The following is a 24,005-nucleotide window of genomic DNA, read 5'->3' as shown; positions in this document are numbered from 1 at the left end:
CTGGGCTGGGGGCAGATTCAGGAGACACCCAAGTTTCTGGGACCAGGGAACAGAAGTTCGAAGAGAGCTGTGATTAGAATCAATTATAACTACGGAGATAGATAGCAGGGCGAGGCTTCCGAGCAGAATGTGCTTGCGAGCAGAGATAGGGAAGAGGGTAGAGGGCACGAATCCACACTGTTATCTCAACAATAAATTGTTCTCTATCAAGTGCTGAGAACCACGTGACTAACAGGAACCTTGTCCCGTTCTGGTCGGCAACAGCCATTGCATTCGTTCAACCAGCATAAATGTAGGAAGCTTTAGTTATCTCCAAGGAGGAGCAGGGCTGGGGGAGAAAGACACGGACCCAAGAACCTCTTTGCCCTCAGAACGGTCATCGCTAGTGGGAAGGACATAATGCAAGAGCGCTATGGCGGGTTGGAAGACAAGAGCTAAAAGCCAGAAACAGGCAGGGTATATCAGAAATTCCAGAAGGAGGGGGCTAGAGGCCCCTGGCAGAATCCAGAATTTATGTTTATGGAGTTTATGGAAAAGGGGGCTTGGTGGCCGAGCCCTCAAGTCTGAATGAGTGGAAACCAACAATTCTGAACATTAGAAAGGATGTGTTCGCTTCATCCTCCTCAGTGAAGAGGAAAGGGCCATCCCCAGAGGACACATACCCCGGAGCGAGGAAACAGAACCCACCACGGTTAGATGCAACCACGTGGATGGATGGCAAAGCGTTGTGCAGGGCCAAAGAAGTCCGATGCCAAAGAGTACACACTGTGCATTTCCATAAAGTTCTAGAACACAGAGAACTAATCTATGGGGATAGAAATCAGACTCTAGGCTGTCTATAGGGTAGTGGTGTGCAGCGGCCTGGTGTGTCTCACTGGCACCAGTTGTTACCATTCTTTCCAAATCAGCCTGTCTCTCTCTCTCTCTCCCCCTCCCTCCCTGTCTCTCTTTTTCATCTCTCTGACAATCCATCTCTCATTTCAAAACCCATTATTAGGGGCGCCTGGGTGGCTCAGTGGGTTGAAGCCTCTGCCTTCAGTTCAGGTCATGATCCCGGGGTCCTGGGATCGAGCCCCGCATCAGGCTCTCCGCTAAGCGGGGATCCTGCTCCCCCCCCCACTCCTTCCTGCCTCTCTGCCTACTTGTGATCTCTGTCTGTGTCAAATGAATAAATAAAATCTTAAGAAAAAAAAAAAACATTGTTAAACATTTACTAACGCACCACCGCTGACAGGAGTGAGGGTAATTTACTGAAAAGGGTACGGAGGACACTTTCGGGGGTGATGGATGGGCTCTGTATCTTGTTTGGTACATGGGCATATACAGTTGTCAAACCTCAAGGAATGGAATAGCCAAGAACTGTGGGTTTATTAATGATTTCTTTAAATATTTTATTTATTTATTTGACAGAAATCACAAGTAGGCAGAGAGGCAGACAGAGAGAGAGGGGGAAGCAGGCTCCCCGCTGAGCAGAGAGCCCGATGCGGGGTTCAATCCTACCACCCTGAGATCATGACCTGAGCGGAAGGCAGAGGCTTTAACCCACTGAGTCACCCAGGCGCCCCCTGTGGGTTTATTATATGAATGTTACAGCTCCATGAAAAGACTATATGTATGTGGAGCCTAAAATAAAATAGTGATGGAGAGATCACTTTACGGAACAGAAGGAAGGTAGAAAAACACCCAGAGCTGGGGAAGGTCGTGGCATTATTTGAAGGCAGATAAGCCTTCTCCCTAACTTTCCGGGAGTGGGTGGGAGCAGTGGGAGGAAAAAACCAAAAAGGCTTATCATCTAGAGATGGAGAAGTAGGCATGCATACCAGTTTAATCGGGGAGAACCATAGTTACATGGCACTTTGGATCACTGTTACATTTTGCAATTATGCATACATTTATCATGTATCTACTTTTTAAGCATTGTATTTCTGGTGCCCAGCACAGTATCTGTTACGTAAAGAGTTAGGCAACCCAACTTTCAAAAGAATGACTGAAGGGCACCCGGGTGGCTCAGTGGGTTAAGCCTCTGCCTTTGGCTCAGATCATGATCTCAGGGTTCTGGGATCGAGTCCCGCATCGGGCTCTCTGCTCAGCAGGGAGCCTGCTTCCCCCTCTCTCTGCCTGCCTCTCTGCCTACTTGTGATCTCTGTCTGTCAAATAAATAAGTAAAATCTTTTAAAAAACCAACATGACTCCAATTATCTGAGGTCCCCCGAGGAGTCCCGTCGACCCAGGCAGAGAGGAGCCCGGTGGTAGCCGGGGCTGGGGCAGGGGCTGGGGAGTCCGTGCTTGGCGGGGACAGAGCCTCCGTTTGGGGAGCTGGAAGTTCCGGAGACGGACGGTGGGGTGGTCGCAGGACGAGTGAGCTTCATGCCACCGAGCTGTGCACTCAGAACATTAAGTGGTAAATTTTATGCCATATATATTTCAGACGACTTAAAAACAAAGTTTGGAAATGAGCTTTCTTTCCGGGGACTGTGTCCATAAACGACAAAAAGACTGCAATGGACTCTGAGTGGTCTCCCACAAATCTGGCGGATTTTAGTGGCTCATGCAGCCCCAGTCGACACCCACGGGGCTCGCAGGGTCTGGCCTCGAACCCGCACACCTGCCCACTCTCATCAGCTGCGCCGGCTCCGCCTCCTTTGCGCCTCCGCCCAGAGCTTCAGGCGCATGCGCAAACCAGCTGAAGGAAGCGAGCAAGGGTGCACGCTCCTGGAGGCGTCTCGGTAGGTCTCCGCCCCTTTCCCCCGCCCGACCACAGGAAGGCGGCCGACGGCTGGCGCGCACGCGCCGCGGTCAGGGGCGGGGCCTCGCGGCTCCCGGCTCTGGCTCTCGCGATAGCCCGGCGCGCAATTTCGTCGCTCCCCCTCCCTGCCCTGGGCTTCCCGGGCTCTGGCTGCAGCGTCAGCCTCGGAAGGGCCTCCTCGGCGGCGGCTTCTCGGCCTCAGCCCCGGTGCCCGTCGGCGCCCCTCGGTCCGGGTCCGCAGCGACGCCCTCACTCGCCGCCCCGGCGCCCGCCGAGGCCGCGGCCGCAGCCCCGGGCTCGCGTTGGCGCCGCCCGCTCCCGGCCCGCCCCCTATGGGCCCCGGTTAGAGGTGCCGCCGCCGCCGGCCCGCGGAGCCCCGATGCTGGCCCGGAGGAAGCCGGTGCTGCCGGCGCTCACTATCAACCCCGCCATCGCCGAGGGCCCGTCCCCCACCAGCGAGGGCGCCTCCGAGTGAGTAGGCCGGGCTTGGCCGGGGTGAGGAAGGGGCGGGGGTCCCTGAGCAGTGAGGTCGGGCCGCGGGGCCCTCGGCGAAGAGGATGGGGGGCCGCGCTCTCGGTAGGGAGGTTGAGGGGAGGGGGGCCCTGGTTAGTAAGGCTGGGGCAGGGGGTCCCTGAGTGGAGAGGACGGGGTGCGGGACCCCGAGGATTGAGTCAGGAGAGGGGGTCCCTGTCGTGTGTTCTGGGGAGAGGGTCTCTGGGAGAAGAGGACGGGGTGGGAGGTCTGGAGGAGGGAGATGGAGTTGAGGGCGGTGGGGAGGAGTCTGAGGGGAGAATGAAGCCAGGGGGAGGTCCCTGAGGAAGAAGAGGGGGTATGGGGCCCCAGTAGTGAAATTGGGGGGGCTTGCACACCAGAGAGTGGGGGGAAGGGTCCCTGGAGGAGAAGGGCGGTAGAGGGCTAGGATGAGCCAGGACCCCCTAGGGGAGAAGACTAGTGGAGGGTCTCTAAGGGCACAGGGGCCGTCGGGGCCCCTGAGCAGTGAGGTCAACTGCGGGATCCTGGCAGGGAGGACAAGGCACGGCAGCAGAGAGGAGGGCTTTGGGGGCAGGGACAGAACGGAGCATCTGGGACAGTGGGGTCTTGAGACCGGGAATCCTGCTGTGGGAGGGGCACACACTTGCGAGGTCAAGCGAGGGTGATCCCTTGGCCATAGACGTCCCTGGAATCTCCCCACTCCTGTCCCCCACAGTAAAGAGGAGCAGGACGGTGGCAGAGGCCCCTGGCTGGGGTCTGTTTGCTGTGGGTGTGGCGTGACCCCCTGAGACCCAGGTGCGATGGGGGAGCAGCGTGCGTGGCCCCACTCAGGGGACCCGGCCCCTGTGCCCCGGGCAAGAGGGTCTGAGGCCTGTGTGTGCGGCTTGGCCTCTTTCTCTGTCTCTGAGCAGGCAGCTCGACATGGGGACCGGGTCCTTATTTTCAAAAGCCGCTGCTGACTCTTCCCGCAGGAGAGCGCCTTCTCCATTCTCTCTCCTCGCTTCTGATTTCCACCCCTTCCAGAACGGCCCCCTGCAGAGGAAGCCAGCCGTTGGGATTCCAGGGTTTCCTTGTAGCCACAGCTGGGTTGCTAGTCCATGTAAAGTGGATGGATCAGCTGACGACCAGGACGCATGTTCAGATGGCAGGGCCCGGCGAAGACGACTTTGCAGCGTCTGGCCTCAAAAGCCACCTCTTCAGCCCTTTAGGGGAAAAGCGTGTCGTGTGCACTCATCCCTTTGCCTTCCCTCCTCTGTCCCTTCCTCGTCCAGGTCTCTGTTACCCAGGCTTTCAGGGAGCGCCTAGTAGGCCCTCGGTCCCGGCTCAGCACCGTGGGTGATGAGCACGGCTTGGCAGTGAGGATGGACACGGGTTTGGTTCTAGGCATTGCCAGTTCCCTGCATTGCGACCCACAGGCAGGTTACTGAACCTCTCGGAACCTGTTCCCTCCTACGTGAGCTGGAACTACAAGATACCCACCTTCCAGGAAAATCTTGAGCGTGAAACAAGGTGGTGTTCGTAAGCCCTGGTGTGTGTTCAGGAAGTAGCACCTAGTCCCCTGCCTTCTAGCAGCTTCTCGCCGTAGCAGCTCCGGTGACTCCCCTCACCTCGTTCCCAGCCTGTGCCCCTTTGCTCAGCCTCCAAGTTCTAGCCTAGTTACGGTCCAGTCTGAGGTTTGGAAGTTTCCTGAGAGAGCCCCAGTCCCCCCTTCATTCCCTGCTTGAATCCCCCCGCCAGGTCTCCCCCAAGTTGGGGGTCAGCCTCTTAAAAACCCTCAGAAATCAGTGGCCAGGTAACACCCAGGGACCTTTAGAGACTCTCTGAGCTGCCCACCATCTCTGGTCCAGTCAGCCCCTGGCCACTGCCGGGATTTGACATGTGCCAGGTCCAAATTCAGGGGAGCTGGATGTGTAATATGCCTGCCAGATTCCAGAGGCCTTATATGAAGAAAAAGGAAAATAAGTTTTCATTAATTTGTTTATACTGATTACATGTTGAAATTTGTATTTTTTTTTAAGATTTTATTTATTTATTTGACAGACAGAGATCACAAGTAGGCAGAGAGGCAGGCAGAGAGAGAGGGGGAAGCAGGCTCCCCGCCGAGCAGAGAGCCCGATGTGGGGCTTGATCCCAGGATCCTGGGATCATGACCTGAGCCGAAGGCAGACGCTTTAAGCCACTGAGCCACCCAGGCGCCCCGAAATTTGTTTTTGATGGGTTAAATTGAATATGATAAAACTAATTTCACCTGATAGATATTTTTTAACGTAGCCAGAAAAATTTTAATTGTACACGTGTAAAAAAAAAATTGCCCACATGACCTTTGGGACAGCAGTGGGTTAGCCCTTTGGTGCATTGAGCTAATGTCTGCCCACCTGTTACAGGGAGCTGCTGTTGACTCCAGGATTTGGGTCAAAGTCAAGGCATTCGTGAGAATAGCTTCCGGTCAAAATTCCTTGGGAAATTCCTCATATCACCTAAGAAAGGGGTGTATATGGTGGGGTATTGGGTTTTTTTCTTTCCTTTTTTTTCTTTTTTTAAAGATTTATTTTTTTATTTGAGAGAGCGTAGGGGAGGGAGAGAACCCCAAGCAGATGCCACCCTGAGCATGGAGCCCGATGTGGGGCATGATCCCGTGACCTGAGATCATGACCTGAGCCGAAATCAAGAACCAGACACTTAACCAACTGCATCACCTAGGCGCCCCTGGTTGTTTTTTAAGGACCGGCTGCAGGAACGTTTGTGCACATAAATGCTTCATGTTTAGAGTAACGTCCTAAAGCCTGCTGGCTGGGCGGCCGCGCCCTGGGAATTCTGCGCTCTCTGCCCCTCTTCATTTCCCCGCAAGTGCTCCTGTGTCGTTCGTGTACTTGAAAGGCAGGAATCTTGCAGCTTCTGTCTTCTGCCCCGCGGCTCTTGTTCCTGGCCCTGACCCCGCTCAGCACGAGTTTCCTCCTCTGTGTCCGCCTGAGCCTTCCCTCGCCTGACCCAAGGCTCGCCCCCCGCCCATCCCCTCCCTGTTCCCGCGTCTCCTTCCCACGCGGTCGAGAGTCCTCGTGTCAGGAACGGAAGCTCCTGGGTCTGAGACCAGCACCAGTGAGCCAAGCCGGTCCCGAAGGAGGGGCTGGTGTCTGATCCATCCCGGTGTCCTTGCGGCCGCGCACCTGGGGCCTGGCACTCGGCGGCCTCCCCCTGAGCCCGGCCAGGCGCAGTCCTCTTTCCGCAGCCTGCACTGTCTTCACTGGCCCTTGCCCTTTGGGTCTTTGCAGAGCAAACTTGGTGGACCTCCAGAAGAAGCTGGCAGAGCTAGAACTGGATGAGCAGCAGAAGAAGCGACTGGAAGCCTTCCTCACCCAAAAGGCCAAGGTCGGGGAGCTCAAGGACGATGACTTTGAACGGATCTCGGAGCTGGGAGCTGGGAACGGCGGGGTGGTCACCAAGGTCCAGCACAGACCGTCCGGACTCATCATGGCGAGAAAGGTGAGGGGCGGCCGGTGAGGGCGGGCCCTCCATCCCTGAGCCCTGCGGCGGTGTGTGGTGGGGCAGCCCCCGCCCACCCCCCCGAAATAAGGGGTAGGTTTGAAAGGTGCAGGCCTCTGCTTTTTTTTTTTCTTTTCTTTTTTTTTTTTGAAGATTTCTGTTTTTTTATTTGACAGAGGTCACAAGTAAGGCAGAGAGGCAGGGAGAGAGAGAGGAGGAAGCAGGCTCCCCACCGAGCAGAGAGCCCGATGTGGGGCTCAATCCCAGGACCCTGGGATCATGACCTGAGCCGAAGGCCGAGGCTTTAACCCATTGAGCCACCCAGGCGCCCCAGGCCTCTGCTTTCCGATGGGCCCCTGGGCTTGGCACTGTCAGCCCGCCTCGGTCCTCAGGGAGAGCCGGCCTCTGGTTAGGACACGGCAGTGCCCCTCTGCCTTGAACATCTCTTCCCTTCTGTCCCTGACTTCTGCCTTCCAGAACTTACACTCCCGTGCTCAGAAACGTCCGGATGGTTCTAGGCTGGCGCCCTCACCCGGGCTCCCAGCTGAGCGGTCCCTGCCAGCTGGATGGGTGGAGAATAGGAGGATGTGACCCTTTGGGGATAGTGGCTCACATAAGCAGGGGACTTTGTGTGACAAATTATTCTGCTCCTACAGGCATGTTCTCTCAGGCAGGGAAAATCAGCTCTTCTGGAGTCCCCTCCCCCATAGGTCCTACTGCGCATGCTCAGAAACCCAGGCACCCCATGCCTGCGTGGTGCCCACTGTCCTGCCTTTCCCAGGAGCGCTGGGCTGGCTGGCTGGCCCCTGGCCTGTTCCTCCTGCCCCTGGATCACCGCCGCCCTCCGAGACCTGGCTCTACCCCCTCCACACAGGCAGCCTTTGCTCATCTGGAGACCCCAGAAATCTCGGGTCTGCTGTCACCCCATGAGCAGGGATAGAAAAGCAGATGAAAAGCAGGGATAGAAAAAAAAAAAGGGATAGAAAAAAAAAAAGCAGGGATAGAAAAGCAGATCCATGGCTGGTGTGGGGGAGGGACCCTGCGAACAGCGTGCTGGCCCAGGTCAGCATTGGGGACCTCGGAGAGCCCCCAGGCCAGCTGAGTGGTCGCCGGGGGCACCAACGGGTGCCGCGTATGGATTCTGGGCTTTGTGAGGACTTAAGGTCATCAGATCTCCAGAAACAGCCTGGGTGGGGCTTCTTCCCAGGCAGGACCCTTTGTTGCCAGCATCCCTGTGGCCTCTTGGATCAGCAGAGGATGTTCCTAACCAGTATGACAGCCGGGAGAGAGCAGAGCTGTTCTGTAAGCCCCGAGTGAACTGGTCTTGAGGTTTACAACCACATGTGATAGAAAGTGTGTTCTTGACTCACGCGTTGCGTTCTGACTCCTGCATGCTTCTGCGAGCCCGGGGGGCCGAGACCTCTGCGTTGCTCAGGCCCCGGGGGCCGTAGGGTAAATTAGGGTGTGTGTTGGGCACGTGCTCTCCTTGGCTCCCCAGAACTCGGGCAGAGGAGCCTGTTAGGGCGTCGCGCTTGCTTGCCTCTGATGGGGATCTGTGGCCCTTGCGAGGCCACGTCGTGGTCCTGGCTGCCATCCTTTGAGTGGCTGCTGCGCAGCAGAGCTGGTGTCCTGTTCTGGTCTCAGGGGAGCAAAAGCTCCATTTTACACACAAGGAAACGGGCCAAGGTGGGTCGGCATCTGAGTTGGGTGTGAGCCCTCTTGGGTCTGCCCTTTCCTGTTGGGCCTGACCTGGAGGAACTGTCAGCGTCTTGCCTCGAGAATGTCTTCCCTTCTCTTTCTTGTGTGCACCCCCATTCCACAGTAGAAGTCGCCGAAACTCCTGGATGGGCTTGGTGTTGGGCTTGAATGGCTAGCGCCGTCCTTGGGTCACCAGCTCCCGAGTGCGCATGACCCCAGGTGGTGGCGTGGAGAGAGCGTGGGTTTGGGTGACCCGGGAGCCCTGCCCTGATGTACGCTTGACGGCTCGGCAGCCACGTGCCCCTGGAAACAGGGTCGAGCCTCTAGAACCTGCATGGGGGCGGTTCTCCCCGTCCCTGGGGAGCTGTGGAAATGTGTGCTCAGAAGTGTGCCCCTTCCCGTGCCCGCTCTTTGTCCATATGCACTCCGTGTGGCTCCTTGGGGACCTGGAAGGCCCACCCTGCAGGCCCGGGTGGAAGTGGCCCACGAGCTCCTGCATCCTCCCCACACCTTTCCCAGAAACATCTTGACTTCCGGTGGCCGTCCTTCACATGCCGGGCCCCAGCTCCAGGCTCCTGTGACCTCCGGGTTTCCATCCGGTGCCGCCCACCTGTGCCCTCCCTCCTCCCCGTCCTCTGGTGCAAAGCCTGGAGTTCTTGCTACCCTGCTCGGTCGCTCATCTGTGGCTGCGGTGTCCGTGGCGGCCGCCTGGTCAGCCGTGTGCACGGAGCCCCCGAGACGCGGCTGGGGTGTGCTGTCGTGCAGAGAACCATGGCACCAGGTTTCAGAGGCTCAGTATGGGACCATTGCATGAATATTTTTTACATGGATTGCATGTTGAAACAGTCTTTTTTTTTTATATTTGACAGAGATCACAAGCAGGCAGAGAGGCAGGCAGAGAGAGAGGAAGGGAAACAGTCTCCTCACTGAGCTGAGAGCCCGATGCGGGCTCCATCCCTGGACCCTGGGATCATGACCTGAACTGAAGGCAGAGGCTTTAACCCACTGAGCCACCCAGGCGCCCCTGAAACAGTCATTTTTTGATATGCTGCATTGAGTTAAAATACGTGAAAAGAGTCATTTCTGTTTCTTTGCACTCTCGAAACGCCGTGGTAGGCGGAGGGTTTACAACTAAACACGAGGCCCGGTTTATTTCTGTGGCTAATGTTGGCCTCTGTCACCCTGTGGGGCTCATCCTTCGGCCTCAGGAAATCTTTCTGGGATTTTGAGAGCAGACGTCCTGCCTTCCGCGTAGACCGCAACTTTTCATACCAGCATCTCCTGTGTGCCTGTTGGCATCACGTCACAGATGCGGTTCCCCCAGAGGAGAGAGCATCCCCAAGTCCTACTGGGGGTAGCCCTGGGGGGGAGCACAGGGCCTGGAACCCATGGCCAGAGCTTGCCTTCCCAGGTGGAGGTATGAAGCTTTGCCAGGGAGTGGCGAGAAGTGCCACAAAGACCTTCTGCTGTTCTCAAGGTGGCTGGAGTCATCGGGGAGCAGGTGTTGCTCCCCACACATACTGTGTGCCTCCCTGAGCTTGGCGCATACCCCTTCCTGCCTTGGTGGCCTCAGTCAGCATTTTGCCGCCGCCCCCCCCCCACTGGCCACCACATATGTCCGGCCAACTCCCACTTGTCCTTCCAGGCGCGTGTCCCCTCCGAGCAAGTCTTTGTCGCTCCCTCTCCCTATCACAGGGCTCCGATGAAACGTGGGACCTCTGGCGATAGGTTCAGACGCCCCTGACAGGCAGGTGGAAATAACGTTCTGTTGTCCTATTGCAGTGGTCGGAGCAGCTGGGATTCTAAGCGGCCCAGACGTGGAGCCCCGGCTTCGACGCTTTCCCGTTGGGCGTTGCTGTCAGATTTGTCAGCCGTGACTGCATCTCTCCAGACGGTCCTCGGGTTTCTTCCCGTGTGAACGTCGGGATGCCGTGGGGGAGTCCCCGTTCCGCTGACTTGAACTCGGTGGAAGGGGAGCCAGGAGCCTCCTCCAGGTGGTTCCCTGCCTGAGCGTCGTGGGCTCGGGGCCCATCCCCGGAGCAGCACGGAGGGCGTCTCGCTCCTGTCCTGGCGGAGCGGCGTGCCCGTGCGTGGTGTGGGTCACGTGTGTCTCTTCACCTGGCGAGGAACACTAGGGTGGCTGCCGCACTCTGGCAGCTGTGAGTCCTGCTGTGCGAACACAGCCGAATGAGTGTGTGTGTGGACATGTGTTTTTGTTCTCTAGGTAAGTGCCTTGGCGCGGATTGCACAGTGTCAAAAGCTGCCGTGAGCACATTGAGGGTCGGGGGCCAAAGCCACCTCCTCCTGGGCCCCCTCGAAGCCTGGTCTGAGCCCCCTTCACTTCCCCCCGCAGCTGATCCACCTGGAGATCAAGCCGGCCATCCGGAACCAGATCATCCGCGAGCTGCAGGTGCTACACGAGTGTAACTCTCCGTACATCGTGGGCTTCTACGGGGCCTTCTACAGCGACGGCGAGATCAGCATCTGCATGGAGCACATGGTGAGTGCGCCCGCTGCTGCTGGGTCCCCTGGGGACGCTCCGTGCCTCGCGGCCGTGTCCTAGGTCCCCAGTTCTGTACGCACAAGACGCCCTGCTTGCAGCCTGGCCTCTGCCCGCACACCTGGTGGAAGCCATTCCCCACTGGCTCGCGGGCAGCCGGCGTCCCTTTCCCCACGGTCCGTGTCCCAGTCGCGGCCAGAGCCTGTCGGGTCGTTCATCGAACGCCGTCGGGGTGGCGGGCCCAGGTTTCCCACCTGTTGGGAGCAGCAGCGCAAGGAATGTCCTTGGGCCAGAGGTGGGATGAGGTCCCGGAGGCGAAGTCCCGGGCCCAGGGGCCCCGGAGCCCCGGAGCAGAGGGCAGCGATCTGTGCGCTCTGCTCAGGGTGAGACCCGGCTTTGCCACCCAGCTCGGGTCTGTGGAATCAGGAGCTCCGGGGTGGAACCCGGGAACCGATCTTGTTTCAAACCACCCTGTTGGTTCTGATGAGCCCCCTTGTTAAGAAACGCCGGTCTTGAACCTCAGAAATGGGTGAGATCGGGGATAACGAAAGCAGAAGTGGTCAGAGCTGAGGGCCCTGGGAGGAGGTGCTGCCGGCCCCGGGCAGAGCCTGATTCGTCAGGTACGGGGCTGCGCGCGGCCGGGCCGTCTGGGCGCAGGCCCTTTGGGGCCCTTGCAAAACCAGGATGCGGTGACCTCGGGCCCGGGGGCTTCGGTTACGCCTTGCAGGCACGGCGCGCTCTTCCCTGATGGTTTTGTAACGGAGGCAGGAAGTGAGTTTGAGCAAGCAGCCAGAGGAGAGCGTAGTGAGCAGCCGCGTGGCGGGACCCTGCCCTGGAGAAGGTGCTTCCCGCCCTCCCGCCCTGTGCCTACCTGGCCCCAGGCTCCTGGCCCGGCAGCGCCCAGACGCAGAGGGAGCGGGAGGTCAAACCCGCCGCCCGTCTGGCGGTCGCTGCAGACAGGCACCTGGCGCGAGAAAGGACGGGGCGTCCCTTTGTGATCCAAGGGGCACCCTTTGCCTTCTCTTCCTGTTTTCCCCGAACGCAGTGGGAATTCAGAGGTGCCTCTTGCCCTCATAGAGGAGGGGGAGCGATTCAGCCTGGCCTGCCTTCTGCTTCTGTTGTCGGTGAACCTAAGCAGAGGTTTCCCGCATGAGGCGTCTGCCCCCAGCAGCACGAGGAGGAGCTGCTGGGGCGGGGAGAGGTGCTGGCGGTCCCAGGGGTGTGTCGTGCCCACCCACTGCATATTCCTGGTTGGGTTTTCTTGGTGAGATTTCCTGCGGGGCAGCGGAGGAGGGCAGCGGCTCCCTCCCGCATTGCCGTCGGGTGAGGTGTGCACCAGCGCTGAGCGCTGCTGCCCTGCCCACCGGTTAGCCAGGAGCCTTTGGGAGGGGGCGCTGCGGTCAAGGAAGGGGTAAGAACAAACGGATCATAAGATACCGGAAGGGGAAGGCTGTCCCACTGGCCTTCGTGGTGTTTCCACCTCAACGTGGCCGTGCATAGAACTGCCCCGTGTGCCCAGGGCCTCTCTAAGTGTGCGGGACGTTCCTGCCACACTCACTCGTGTGCCACATGGCGGGACAGCTCAGGGTCAGCTTATACTCCACCGCACACCTCCCAAAGGCGTGACTTGGGACCAGGTTCCCCCCACTGCACCCGTCGGGGTGGCAGTGCCTGCCCCGGGGGTGGGGGTGGGGGGGTCCAGTCTTCCTGCGGAGTCTGGAGCAGGGAGCACAGAGTGAGATGCAGTCTCTGTGCAGGTTTGGGTGTGAATCGGCTCCTGTTCCCGACCGAGTCGATTCCAGCCCTGGCTTGCAAGCAGAGACCCCGAGGAGGGGGTGAGCAGCCCAGTCTCAGCACAGAAAGGGGAACTCTCCAGGCCACACCTGCTGGCTTCTGGGGCTGTCACGGACAACTCAGGGCATGGACCCTGCAGACCGTGGGTATCTGGGGGGCAGCTTACTGTCTGTTCAGAGGCACCTGTTGGTATTTTGGGGCATCTAGTCACATCTGAAGCACGTGCTCTCTTGTTCTGTAATAGTGAAAATCACACATCCGCTGGTCGGGGAGAGGTAAGGAACGGTACCGGGCCGCAGGGAGGGGAGACGGTGCTGACGTGCCGAGGGAGGAAATAGGCATCACGGGAGCCCACTTACGTAGAGTTCTTAAACTCTGTGTTTTCCAGCGCATATGGGAGCGTATGCAAATACACAGAAGGATCTGGAAGCCACATTTCAGGGGAGGCAAGTGGAAACTTAGGGAGAGGAGAGGGTCGCTTACCTATAATTGCTTTTGTTTTGAGAGAGAGAGGGAGGGAGATTGCATGAGCAAGGGAAGGGGCAGCATTTCCAGCAGGCTCCACACTGAGCCCGACGCGGGGCTTGACCTCACGACCCAGAGATCATGACTGGAGCCGAAACCGGGAGCTGGGCGCTATACCAGCGGAGCCACCCGGCCATCCCTACGGTGGAGCTTTTTTCTTTCTTTCTTTTTTTTTTTTTTAAGATTTTATTTATTTATTTGACAGAGATCACAAGCAGGCAGAGAGGCAGGCAGAGAGAGAGAGGGAAGCAGGCTCCCTGCTGAGCAGAGAGCCCGATACGGGACTCGATCCCAGGACCCTGAGATCATGACCTGAGCCGAAGGCAGCGGCTTAATCCACTGAGCCACCCAGGCGCCCCTGAGCTTTTTTCTAAGACAGTATTCGAGCGGCGCTTGCTTAGTAAGAGCGCCGTTCCCGGAACACTTAGAACACACACAAAACGAAAGCGCATGACGCTGCACAGGGTGTGACATTTGGGGTCAGAGGGACCCAGTTGTGCTGTCTCCTGCACCACTTCCTGTCAGCGTGACTTGAGCAACTTACAGTCTTCTCAGCGTGGACCGGGGTCTCATCCAGAAGCGATCCTGCCCCGACAGACGCTGGGCCGCGTCTGCAGACGTCTGTGGTGGACACGGGGATGGGGCGAGGCAGTGGCAGCCAGAGAGGGGACGGAATTGTCCATTCCCCGAACTGTCAGAGCCGCTGACGGGGTCCCCGCGCGGGGTCTGGCCTGCCGTAGCCTTTCTGGGGTGCCTCCCCGGACGTCCTCATCTAGAAACCTGCCGTGGCTCCATGAAAAAGTCCAGAGCGAAAGGAGCTGTGTTGGAAAGCAGGGTCCTGGTTTAGAAAGAATTTTGCGGTAAGCTTCTACGGTTGGCAGGTAGAGGGGACAGCGGACCCTCGAAGGCCTTCCTGCTGGTCCTGCAGCGGACCCAGGAAGGCTGGGCCCGTGGGTTTCTCCCGGGCCAGGCCTTTCCCTGTGCACACTCCGCCCCTCCAGCAGGAGCTAGGCCAGAGTCACTTGCTGGTTGTGGAAGCTTCACAGCGTGCTGGGTGTTCTAGAGCTCCCACCCCCGGCCTTTCTAACTGAGCAAGGCTGGAGTAGAAGTGCTGGAGACGGCAGGTCCCCGGCCCTCCCCGTCGTGTCCCACCTGGCGTCCCGGGGGGCCCAGCGGGGACCCTGGCCTGGGCTTGGTCTCCTGGTTTGCTGTCAGGCAGCCTGTGGATTTAAGGCCAGGCCTGGGGTGGGGAGCTGAGTGGGACCTGTGCAGGGAGCACAGCACCGGACCTATTGGCCAGAGGCAGGGGAGCGACTCCATCCCCCGGTGCCTCCCCCGGTGCCTCCTGGCCTCGTGTCCCAGCTCTCTGACCCCAGTGCGGTGCGGCTGCCTCGGGCTGGCAGGACTGGAACCCAGGCCCCAGAAGCAGGCGGTGGAGCTCTGGCGCCTTCGTGGTTGCTCTGATTGCCAGCCCGGCTCTCTGCCTCGCCCGCCGCTGCCGTGGCAACCTGGGAAGGCCAGCTGAGTCAGAGGCCTGGGCTCCCGGAAGGCCAGGCCGCCGAGGGAGCGTACTGCCTTGTCCTTCCTTACTGGATGGGCCGTTCTGGAGCCCCAGAGCTGCGAGGGCCTGAAGGAGGCCCCACGCTGGGCCAGCAGGTGGCACTTGGCAGTGGTCTGGCCTCTGCTTCCTGTGGAGGAAGCCAGGCTTCGGCTCGCCGGGAACCGGGGAAATGCTTCGCCTTCCGACCTGCTGCTCCGGTGTCCCTCGCGGGACCACCCTCTGCCCTGCAGGCCTTGCCCGGCCACCCACTCAGCACGGCTGGCTTTTTTTTTTTTTTCTGTGCTGACCCTAGGATGGTGGCTCCCTGGACCAGGTGTTGAAAGAAGCCAAGAGAATTCCCGAGGAGATCCTGGGGAAGGTCAGCATTGCGGTAAGTGGCTCCGGCCCCTCTGGCCAGGCAAGCGCTGGGGGCTGTGCGCATGCTCCTGGCCGAGTGCTCTGCCCGGGTTTACTCTCCCCACCCCCTTCATGTGGCCAGAGTCAGAGCAGCCACCGGAAGCCCGGGACTGCAGCCCACGCCCATCTCTCCCATCTGCGGGCCTGGCCAGTGGCATCTTGTGGCCTATAAACGGGAGTGATGCTTCCCTTCCCCATTCAGGTGTCAGGGGTACCCAGGGCCCAAGTGGCAAGGGCCCCAGCTGCATAGGACCCCACAGTGCCACTGTCCCTTGGTGAAATGGCTGTCCACCTGCAGGGCCTCCATGCAAACTCAGCTCGGAAGCGCTCCCCAGATGATCCCCGTCGGGGCAGGGCAGCCCCCCTGCTGGGCCTTGGGCCTGGCCAGTCCCTGCTGAGCGCCTGCCTGGCCAGTGGGCCGTGCATGTGCCCGCTGACCTGGGACAGAAGGACCGGCCCTGCTGCTCTTCTCACTTGCCCCCGCCCCTCAACGCGGGCTCCTCCCTGAGCTCGTGGGCCCTTAGGTCTAGCAGACTGGCGGCCCCTTAGGTCTGCCCACGGTGCTGACCCCAGCCTGGGGCTCCCCCACAGGTTCTCCGGGGTTTGGCGTATCTCCGGGAAAAGCACCAGATCATGCACCGAGGTGAGCCAGGCAGGGGTGCCTGGGGGCTGGGCGGGGCCGGCGGGCAGGCCAGGCTCCCCGCTCACCCGCCCTGGCCCTGCCCTTAGATGTGAAACCTTCCAACATCCTCGTCAACTCCCGAGGGGAGATCAAGCTGTGCGATTTTGGGGTGAGCGGACAGCTCATCGACTCCATGGCCAACTCCTTCGTGGGAACGCGGTCCTACATGTCTGTAAGTCCATCGGGCCGTGAGGAGGGCTGGATCCTCCCTGGCCTGTCAGCTGTCCCGTTTTCCAGAAGCTTTTCCAAAGCCTGCGGTTCTCCGCAGTACACTTCCCGTTTCCGCTGGTTTCTCTTCTCTGTCAGATTCTCACTGGGGCTCTCTGCCCACACGCCGGGTTCTCTCTGGAAGTGCCGCCCGGTGCCTCCCGCTGACAGGAAGAGCCCCGTGCAGGAGAGCAGTCAGGCAGCTTCTGGGCCGAGAGTCTACCCCCCCAGATAGCTTAGGAAACATCTGGGTGACCTCAGGAGCAGACTCGGAGAAGCTAGTGTTGGGACTGTCGTGGAGGAGGAGGCATCCCTCTGCCTTTGCTGGGGCGGCCCCCCTTTCCCAAAAGGGCCGGAGGTCGGGCCATTGAGCGCCGTTGTCAGCCCCGGCCAGGAGCGTCGTGGTCCTGCGGCAGGGGCAGGGAGGAGCGGGAGTCGCTCTCTCTCCGCTGCTGGGTCTCTGGAGGGTGGCCCAGGCCTGGATGGGGCTGCAGGAGGAGCGCCACGTGCGATCCCAGGTCCCAGCGCCCCTTGGGGCGTCTCTCTGCTCTCTCGCCGACAGCCGGAGCGGCTGCAGGGCACGCACTACTCCGTGCAGTCGGACATCTGGAGCATGGGGCTGTCGCTGGTGGAGCTGTCCATCGGAAGGTACCCCATACCCCCGCCAGACGCCAAGGAGCTGGAGGCCATATTTGGCCGGCCCGTGGTGGACGGGGTAGAAGGAGAGCCTCACAGCATCTCGCCGCGGCCGAGACCCCCCGGACGCCCCATCAGCGGTACGGCCTGACTCTGGAACTTCGGGCTGGGACAGGCCGCGAGCCGAATGTGGGGAGTGCCTTGCACGGGGTCCGCAGCTGCCTCTGCTCTGGCCCCTTCAGCACCAGCCGTCCCCCGGGTTGCCTTAACTGTGCTCAGCAGTCCCGGGTGGTCCCGAGGCTTCTGGGGACGGTTCCCCAGGCCATTGCCATCTAAGGCAGCTGCGCAGGTTGTGGCCAGCCTGGGAGGGCTGCGGGGGGCAGTTGTTCTGGAAACGATCTCCTCAGCCAGGCTGCTGGTTGGTGGGTTTCCCAGCATTTCATCACACGAGGATGGCCCCGCGAGCCACCTACGTGCCTGCCGCCTGGACTTGGCGGTGAACGTTCTGCTGTGTTGGGGCCGGGCCTTGCAGAACCTGCAAGGGATGGCTCAGAATTTCCTTGGGTGGCTTGTCCGCTTCAGCCCTGACACAGCGTGGGAGCGGACAAGAGGCCAGGGGGCTTTGGGGGACTCTGCGGGACAGCAGCAATCCCCTGGAAGGTTGGGGGCTCCCCCGGGCGCGTTCTGGGGGTGGAAGAGAAAGGGTTACGGTGGCTGCAGCGTAATTAGGAAGCAGCGCTTAGGACTCAGGTTTCCATTTTTGAAGTCAAGTGACAGGAAGGGAGTCGAGCGAGGCCAAGGGAGCGTGCAGCCGAGTGCGGCTGGGCGTGTTCGCGGCCGGCTTCATGGAGCCCTTAGGCCTCACGCTCCCCAGGCCTCACTTGTGGAAGGTGTACGGATCGTGGAATTCTGTATCGTCACAAGCTTGCGCCAGCATAACCAGCGTCTAGTTTCAGAACGTTCCATCACCCCCAAAAGAAGCCCCTTACCCACTCGGGTCTCCTCCCCCGGCCCCCACGAGCCCCCTTCCTGTCCGTGGAGGGGCCTGGTCTGGGCGTGTCGCACGCGTGGGCTCACATCCTGTGGGGCCTTCTGTGTCTGGTTCCCTCCCTGCGCATCGTGGGCTCAGGGTCTGTCCCCGGGACGGCATGGGTCAAAACTTTGCTCCTGCTCACAGCCGTGTGTCTCAGTGTAGTGGACCGCATTGTTTTTGCGGTTCATGGACACAGGCCATCCAACAGCAACTTTCACAGTATTTTTGTGCCCAGCTTCTCCTTTTCTAGGGACAGACCCTCACCGCTGGGGTGTCTTGATTTTCTCCAAGGGTAGAAACCGCCTACCACTGCTCCCATCTGTGTCCCCAGGCCCTTGCTCTGTCGCTCCCCACACCGACTCCCAGATGGCATCGCGGGTGTTCAGCTGTGGCCCTGTCCCAGCAGGGAGGAGTGGCGGGCCGTGCCAGGCCACCTTGGCCTGCCAGCACCTCCCCCAGCCCCGGCCCTCATGCCCATTTCAGGACAGGGGACAGAAGGCGAAAGTCCAGCTGCCAAACCTGGCCCTGGCCAGCTGGGTGGAAGTCAGGGGTCAGCTACCCCCAGCTGGTCGTCCGGTCTGGGCAGCACTTGGGGCCTGATGCTGCCCTCACCCGCGGCTCCGTGCAAGGTCACGCCGCCAGCCTTGCTGCTGGTCAGCACCACCCGCACAGCCTGCCTGGGCACCGCGCGGCAGGGGTTGTGACTTCGGCACAGCCTGGAAGCAGCACCGTGCCAGATGTGTGACTTCTCAAAAAACACTCCTGTTCATTTTGGCATTTTGCTTTGTTTTGTTTCGTTAACTCACCGGAGGCTCAGAGAGAAGCTGAGTCTGAGTCTGAGTCTGAGTCCCCAGAAAGCGAGCCTAGCAGCAGGGAGCCCACCGGGGCGCCTCCCCTGCTCTGGGCCAGTGTCAGGGGCAGGATACTCGGCCAACGCCTGCCTTACCCCTGTTTTGTCTCGGCCCACGCAGGTCACGGGACAGACAGCCGGCCGGCCATGGCCATCTTCGAGCTGCTGGACTATATTGTGAACGAGGTGCGTACCTGAGGCCCCTCTGGCTTGTCTTCACGTGGGCAGGTGAAGCCTTTGGACTAGGAAGTCGCTACCCAGAGGAAGGGATGCCACGCGGAAACTGGACTCTGTTGGGGAGGAGTCGGGACGGGCAGGACCTCCGGATGGCCAGTCGTGGGGGTAGGAGTGCGGCCTTCCTGCTGTGCCGCACGAGTCCCACTTCCCAGGCGGAACTCACGTGCCCGTGTGTGTGCGTGTGTGCGTGCACGTGTGGGGATGGGGGGAGTAGAGACAACCCCATAGTCCTGCTGCGGGACAACCCCCCCCCGCCCAAGCTGCCCCCCCATCCCCGGGAGCTTCCACACATCTCGGAGTCCTTGCGCGCACAGTCACGAATGACCCCCGTCCCCAGGGACAGCTCAGGGCAGGAGGCGTGGCGGGCCCGACCCCCCAGATCTTCCTCGCCACTGTGTGAGCAGGTAGTGGGGTTGTTTCTGTCGTAGACGTCGCAAGATGGGAGCAGCCTCCTTGGGCTGCGGCTGGACAGGGACAGAGTGGGACCTGTCCCCAAAGCCCGCCCTCCCCGCCTGGCCGTGTCGCCCCTCCCAGGCCTCCTTTGGGCCGAAGTATGCTTCCGGGGGGTCCTCTGGAGTCAGGGCAGAGAAAGGGGATGGCGTGTGGCACTGGCTTAGCATAGGGTGGCAGGGTGAGTGGCCTGGAGCAGGCTGGTGGTGACAGAACAGGACAGGCCGGCTCTGGTGACACAGCTCGCCCTGCACCTGCAGCCACACCCGTCCTCCCAGGAGCCCGCCGCCACCTCCCACCCCTGCCTGGAGGGGGGCCCCTTGGGTTTCACCGGGCAGTCTGCCCGCTGCCTTCCCTGACGGGGGCCTGACCCTGCACCCGGCTGTGCCCACCCCAGCACATACACATGGGGCCAGGCTCCTTGGGCTTCTGGAACCGGCTGCCTCATACCCCACCCCTTCCCCCAGTGGTGCAGACCCCCGGCGGGAGATGGGTGGGCCCTGTTCTACTCCCTAGAACCAGCTGTGATCCCCAAACCAGAACTTTCCAAAGAGAACCCCAGATGAGCCTGAGACCAAATTGGCAGGACGGGCCACAAGTCCTGTGGGGAAGCTGCCAGAAGGCAGGGGTCGGTGGGGGGGGCCTCCGCCTCTGGCAAGGGGAAGGGACTAAGGCCAAGAGAGGTGCCTCTTGAGGGTCCCCCAAAAGTGCTGGACTGTCCTCATGGATTCAGGCCCGGAAGCACCTTCTCCCCAAGATTCTGGAACCTTCTTCAAGCATCCAACTGCCAACTCTCTGCTCTCTCCCACAGCCGCCTCCCAAGCTCCCCAGTGGCGTCTTCACCCAGGATTTCCAGGAGTTTGTAAATAAATGGTAAGGTGCCACCACCCCCAGCACGGTCTTGGGGCGGGCCAGGGCAGGATGCGATGCCGCCAGAGGCCCCGCCTGCCTCCCGGGACAGCTCCCACACCCCGGCCCCGGCCCAGGTGCACACTTCCTTCCTGGTCCTGGGCCAGGTCCCCCTTCCTGGATCAGCGGCAGGACTGCCCATGGGCGGTGGCATCGGGGCACCTGGAGCTCCCCTGAGAACCCAGATAGGTTCCCTTTCCAAGACTGCTGAGTCGTGGTGTCCATCTGCTGTCCCCAAAGCCCAGAACAAACCCAGACTTCAGGCTCTTTGGAAATGACGCCATTCCTGCCTGCTTTCCGCCAGCAGGCCTCCGGGTTTCCTAATTCCTCAAGCCCTGTAACCCACTAGCTTCCAAACAGGCCTTCCAAGTCGGGTTCTGGCAGGCGGCCAGCTGTTCTCAGTGCGTCAGCATGGGCCTGGGGCGAGCAGGCTCTGGTGTAGGAAGGGGGCCTGGGGCTACCCCCTCACCTTGAGGGCAGTCCTCCAGGTCAGGGCGGGTGGAGTCTGCCGGCCTCATTGCTGCCTGGGGACTGCATCCCACACGGTAGCAAACCCACTCCCGGGGGTGAAGGGACCACTGGCCCTTTGCACGACCACTGGCGAGCACACTGCCACACCAACCAGCGGTGTGGGTAAATGTTTTTCTACACCTTGTGTGGTTTTTTTTTTGTTTGTTTGTTTGTTTGTTTGTTTTTTTTGGTTCTGAACAGCCACCGTTTGACTTCGGGCTGGTTTGAGCAACTGTGTTTAGGAGCATTTCTGCTTTTTTGAAGGAAAAAGTTCCATTTTGGCATTCAGATTCCCAGATCAGGGGGGTTTATTTGCTGTTGCTGTTTGGCCTCAGACTGAGCAGTGGCTAGGAGTCCCCACAGCCTTTCCCCTTCCTTCTCGTCCTGGTGTCAGACCCTTGCCCTTTCCTCGCCTGGGGTCCTGCCTTCACCCCTGCTCCTTGTCATGATCGGCTTCAGCTGGGCCAGGCGCGGGGAAGGGGCTGACCTGTCATGGCTCAGAAGGTGGGGTCGCATGGCCGCTGGCTAACTGCCCTGCGCCGTCTCCCCCCCGTTCTCTCTCCCTCTCTCCAGCCTAATAAAGAACCCAGCAGAGCGAGCAGATCTGAAGATGCTCACGGTAAGTGACCCCAGGGGCACGGGCTCGCCCCGGGGAGAGGATAGACCCCAGGCAGCCCTCAAGCGGCTCTGCTGTCTTGCACGGCATGTCCCCACAGAGAGCCCCTGTCTGTGGTCTCCTGGCTCCACTAGTGGGCGGGTCTAGAGCGGCTGTGGCGCTCTTGGCTCCTGGAGGTGTGGTCAGGAGTGTTCCTGGGGCTGGTGGGGCCTCATAGGCTGGGGAGACCCAGGGTTGCCAGCCTCCCTGTCAGTCCCAGGGCTGTCATCTGATGTCCTTGAGAACCAGGGTGGGCGTCGAAACTCCCCTGCCCCTGGCAGGGCAGGGGACACAGGGCAGTGAGGCCACTGGTGCATTCAGTCCCCTCCACTGCCTGCTCTCATCCCCACGGCCCTGCCATGCCTGCGGCAGCCCGCCCTTCACCCACCTCCACGACACGAGACCTTGTGAGTCCCGGGCACTGGGCCCCCGTTGTGGCACAGCAGAACGTGAGCCTTTTATTCAGTGTCAGGACGCAACCTTTCCAGGAAGGGAGTCTCAGCCTTCCTGCCTCCTTCACAGAGTCTCCACCTCAGGGCCTTTGCATAGGACAGTCCTGCTCCCCGGGGGACACATCCTGTGGCCCTCTCGGCTGGCTTGTCCCCATCCTGGGGTCTCTGCTTTGGCACCTCCTGTGAGGCATCCCCAGGCACCTTATCCAGTCTTGCCTCCTCTGTTAGTTTCGGTGACAGCCAATGTCTCCTGGTCATGGGCACCACCGAGGGCACCATGTGGGAAGGGTCTGTGTGCCCCGGTGCCAGCAGAGAGTTCCAGTTATACGTGTTATAGGCACGTGTGTTGCCACCAATATGTGTACAGATAAGTGATCTAGACGAGCTCCTCAGTGTTGACCCCGTGGGGCACCCCGGTCTTTCTGCCCCAACTTAAACCACTTCCCATGGGGCCTGCTGACCCAGACCGTGGGAGTCCTGCCACCCAGCTGGGCGTCTCGAGGCCTGCACCCCTCCCGTGCCCCCCAAGCCCCCATGGCCGCCCCTGCCCTGCACGCCCTTGGGGACAGCCTTGCTCATGCCCCCCAGCCTTCAGGAGGGAACTGCCAGTGTCCCGTCCTGTGCAGTTGCCCCCGGCCCCACGTGGCTCTCACAGTTCTGGAAACGAAACAGAATGCTGAGTTCTGTTCAGCCCCGGGAGCCCAATGTCAGTGCCTTGGGAGGCTCTCCGGGCCCGTGGCTGCTGGACCAGACAGAACGTGTTGGGGAGTCACTGTCCTCGCAGACGCTTCTCCCGTTCCAGACCCGGCGTTCTCCCCAGGGCGACCGTGGGGGACAGCGGGTGGTGTCTGGGGACCTTGCGGGCTTCACGATGGGGGTGCTCTGGGCGTCGAGGGGCTGGGGACAGTGCCGTCCCCCTCAGAGCGTGACTGGCCCCACATGGGTGGTGCTGGGCGCTGTCCGGGGCTGACGAGCCCACCTCACCTGCCACCCCCCCACCCCCCTGCCCCCCACGAGCTGCAGTGGGCGGGCCGTGGCCTTCCTGACACGCCTCTCCTCCCTGCAGAGCCACGCCTTCATCAAGCGCTCCGAGGTGGAAGAAGTGGATTTTGCCGGCTGGTTGTGTAAAACGCTGCGGCTGAAGCAGCCCAGCACACCCACGCGCACGGCCGTGTGACAGGGTCCTGCGGGTGACCTGCCCGCAGTCCCACCCGCGCCCCGCCCCTCCCGCCCAGGCCGGGCCAGGCCAGCGCCTCCCCTCCCCGGCCCGGCCCGCCTCTGCCTCCGCCGTCCGCGGAGCCGCCCGCACACACCGCGGGGACACTGAACCTTGCTCCCGCCTGTCCTAGCCGGTGTGGCCTCCGGTCCCCGGGGAAGGGTGACGGGTGACGCTGCTCGCGGGGTCTTCTCAGACCTGCTTCTTAGGGTTAAAACAAAACAGGGAAAGAAAACGCAAACCGTGCCCAGTGTACTCCTTGTTCGTTTGTTGCGGGGGGACGGGGGTGCGGATGAGCCTCTGGCTTAGCCCCAGGCCGGGAGAGCTCCCTGTGAGCCCCCCGCCCACCTGGGGGCAGCGTCATGGGGTAGGGGAGGCACCGGGAACTGGCTTCGCTCTGTTTCCAAGAGATGCAGCGTCAGGGGGACCCTCTAGACCTCGGTGTCTGTCTTTCACCAGAGAAGGAGGTGCCACAGCCCCGCACTCCTGTGTCGCTCCCCTCGCCGGCGCCCACCCTAGAGGTGCGCCCCAGCACCCATTGCTGGTCATGGGGTCCGCTCCCTGCCTCGGTCTTGTCACGCCACTGACCCGCCTGTGACGTGCCCCCAGGAGGGACCTGCTCACCGCCTCCTGTGCTGCAGGGGCTGCCCTCCCAGCTCTCAGTGCAGGTGCTGAGCTGACACTTGGCAGAAAGGAAGCAGCGGGCTTCCAGGCGTGGTCGAGAAGCCCCGCAGACCCGCTGAGCCTGCGCAGTCCCGCGCCTGCAGGCTGTGGCTCTTCGCGTCCCCTCTGCTCACCCAGGGCGCGTCCCTCAGGCCCTCCAGCAGGTCAGCCACAGTGGCCGGGCAGGGAAACAGTGAGGGTGTGGTGGTCCTGGTTCTCTGTCCGTCGCGTTGTGCACATGGCCCAGGACCCAGGGCTGAGCCACTGCGGCTGGAAAGCAGGGCCACCTCTGAAGACGGGGAAGCCACCCCCT

At 60.9% G+C, this 24,005-nt stretch overlaps 1 protein-coding gene across 1 annotated transcript; it reads left to right on the top strand.

Moving 5' to 3' along the window:
- Positions 1-2,940: 2,940 nt before the first annotated feature.
- On the top strand, positions 2,941-23,275 carry MAP2K2 (mitogen-activated protein kinase kinase 2). Its single transcript, XM_059159485.1, has 11 exons — positions 2,941-3,217; positions 6,508-6,718; positions 10,770-10,916; positions 15,089-15,166; positions 15,784-15,835; positions 15,922-16,046; positions 16,644-16,857; positions 18,722-18,786; positions 20,099-20,160; positions 21,280-21,325; positions 22,880-23,275. Exons 1-11 carry the CDS (start codon positions 3,126-3,128, stop codon positions 22,988-22,990), a joined length of 1,203 nt encoding a protein of 400 aa, XP_059015468.1. The 5' UTR covers positions 2,941-3,125; the 3' UTR covers positions 22,991-23,275.
- Positions 23,276-24,005: the final 730 nt, after the last annotated feature.

This window comes from Mustela lutreola, chromosome 2, assembly GCF_030435805.1.
Source record: "Mustela lutreola isolate mMusLut2 chromosome 2, mMusLut2.pri, whole genome shotgun sequence".
Lineage (NCBI taxonomy): Eukaryota > Metazoa > Chordata > Mammalia > Carnivora > Mustelidae > Mustela > Mustela lutreola.
Note: the sequence above shows the minus strand (reverse complement) of the source record. Positions and strands in the feature narration are given on the sequence as shown.

What these genes read in the sequence shown, in the direction of transcription:
- MAP2K2 (XM_059159485.1), top strand. Translation starts at nt 3,126, where the DNA reads ATGCTGGCCCGGAGGAAGCCGGTGCTGCCGGCGCTCACTATCAACCCC. An exon ending in GAACGCGGTCCTACATGTCT is followed by an intron (nt 16,047 to 16,643) that starts GTAAGTCCATCG and finishes TCTCGCCGACAG; the next exon opens with CCGGAGCGGCTGCAGGGCAC. An exon ending in TGGACTATATTGTGAACGAG is followed by an intron (nt 18,787 to 20,098) that starts GTGCGTACCTGA and finishes TCTCTCCCACAG; the next exon opens with CCGCCTCCCAAGCTCCCCAG.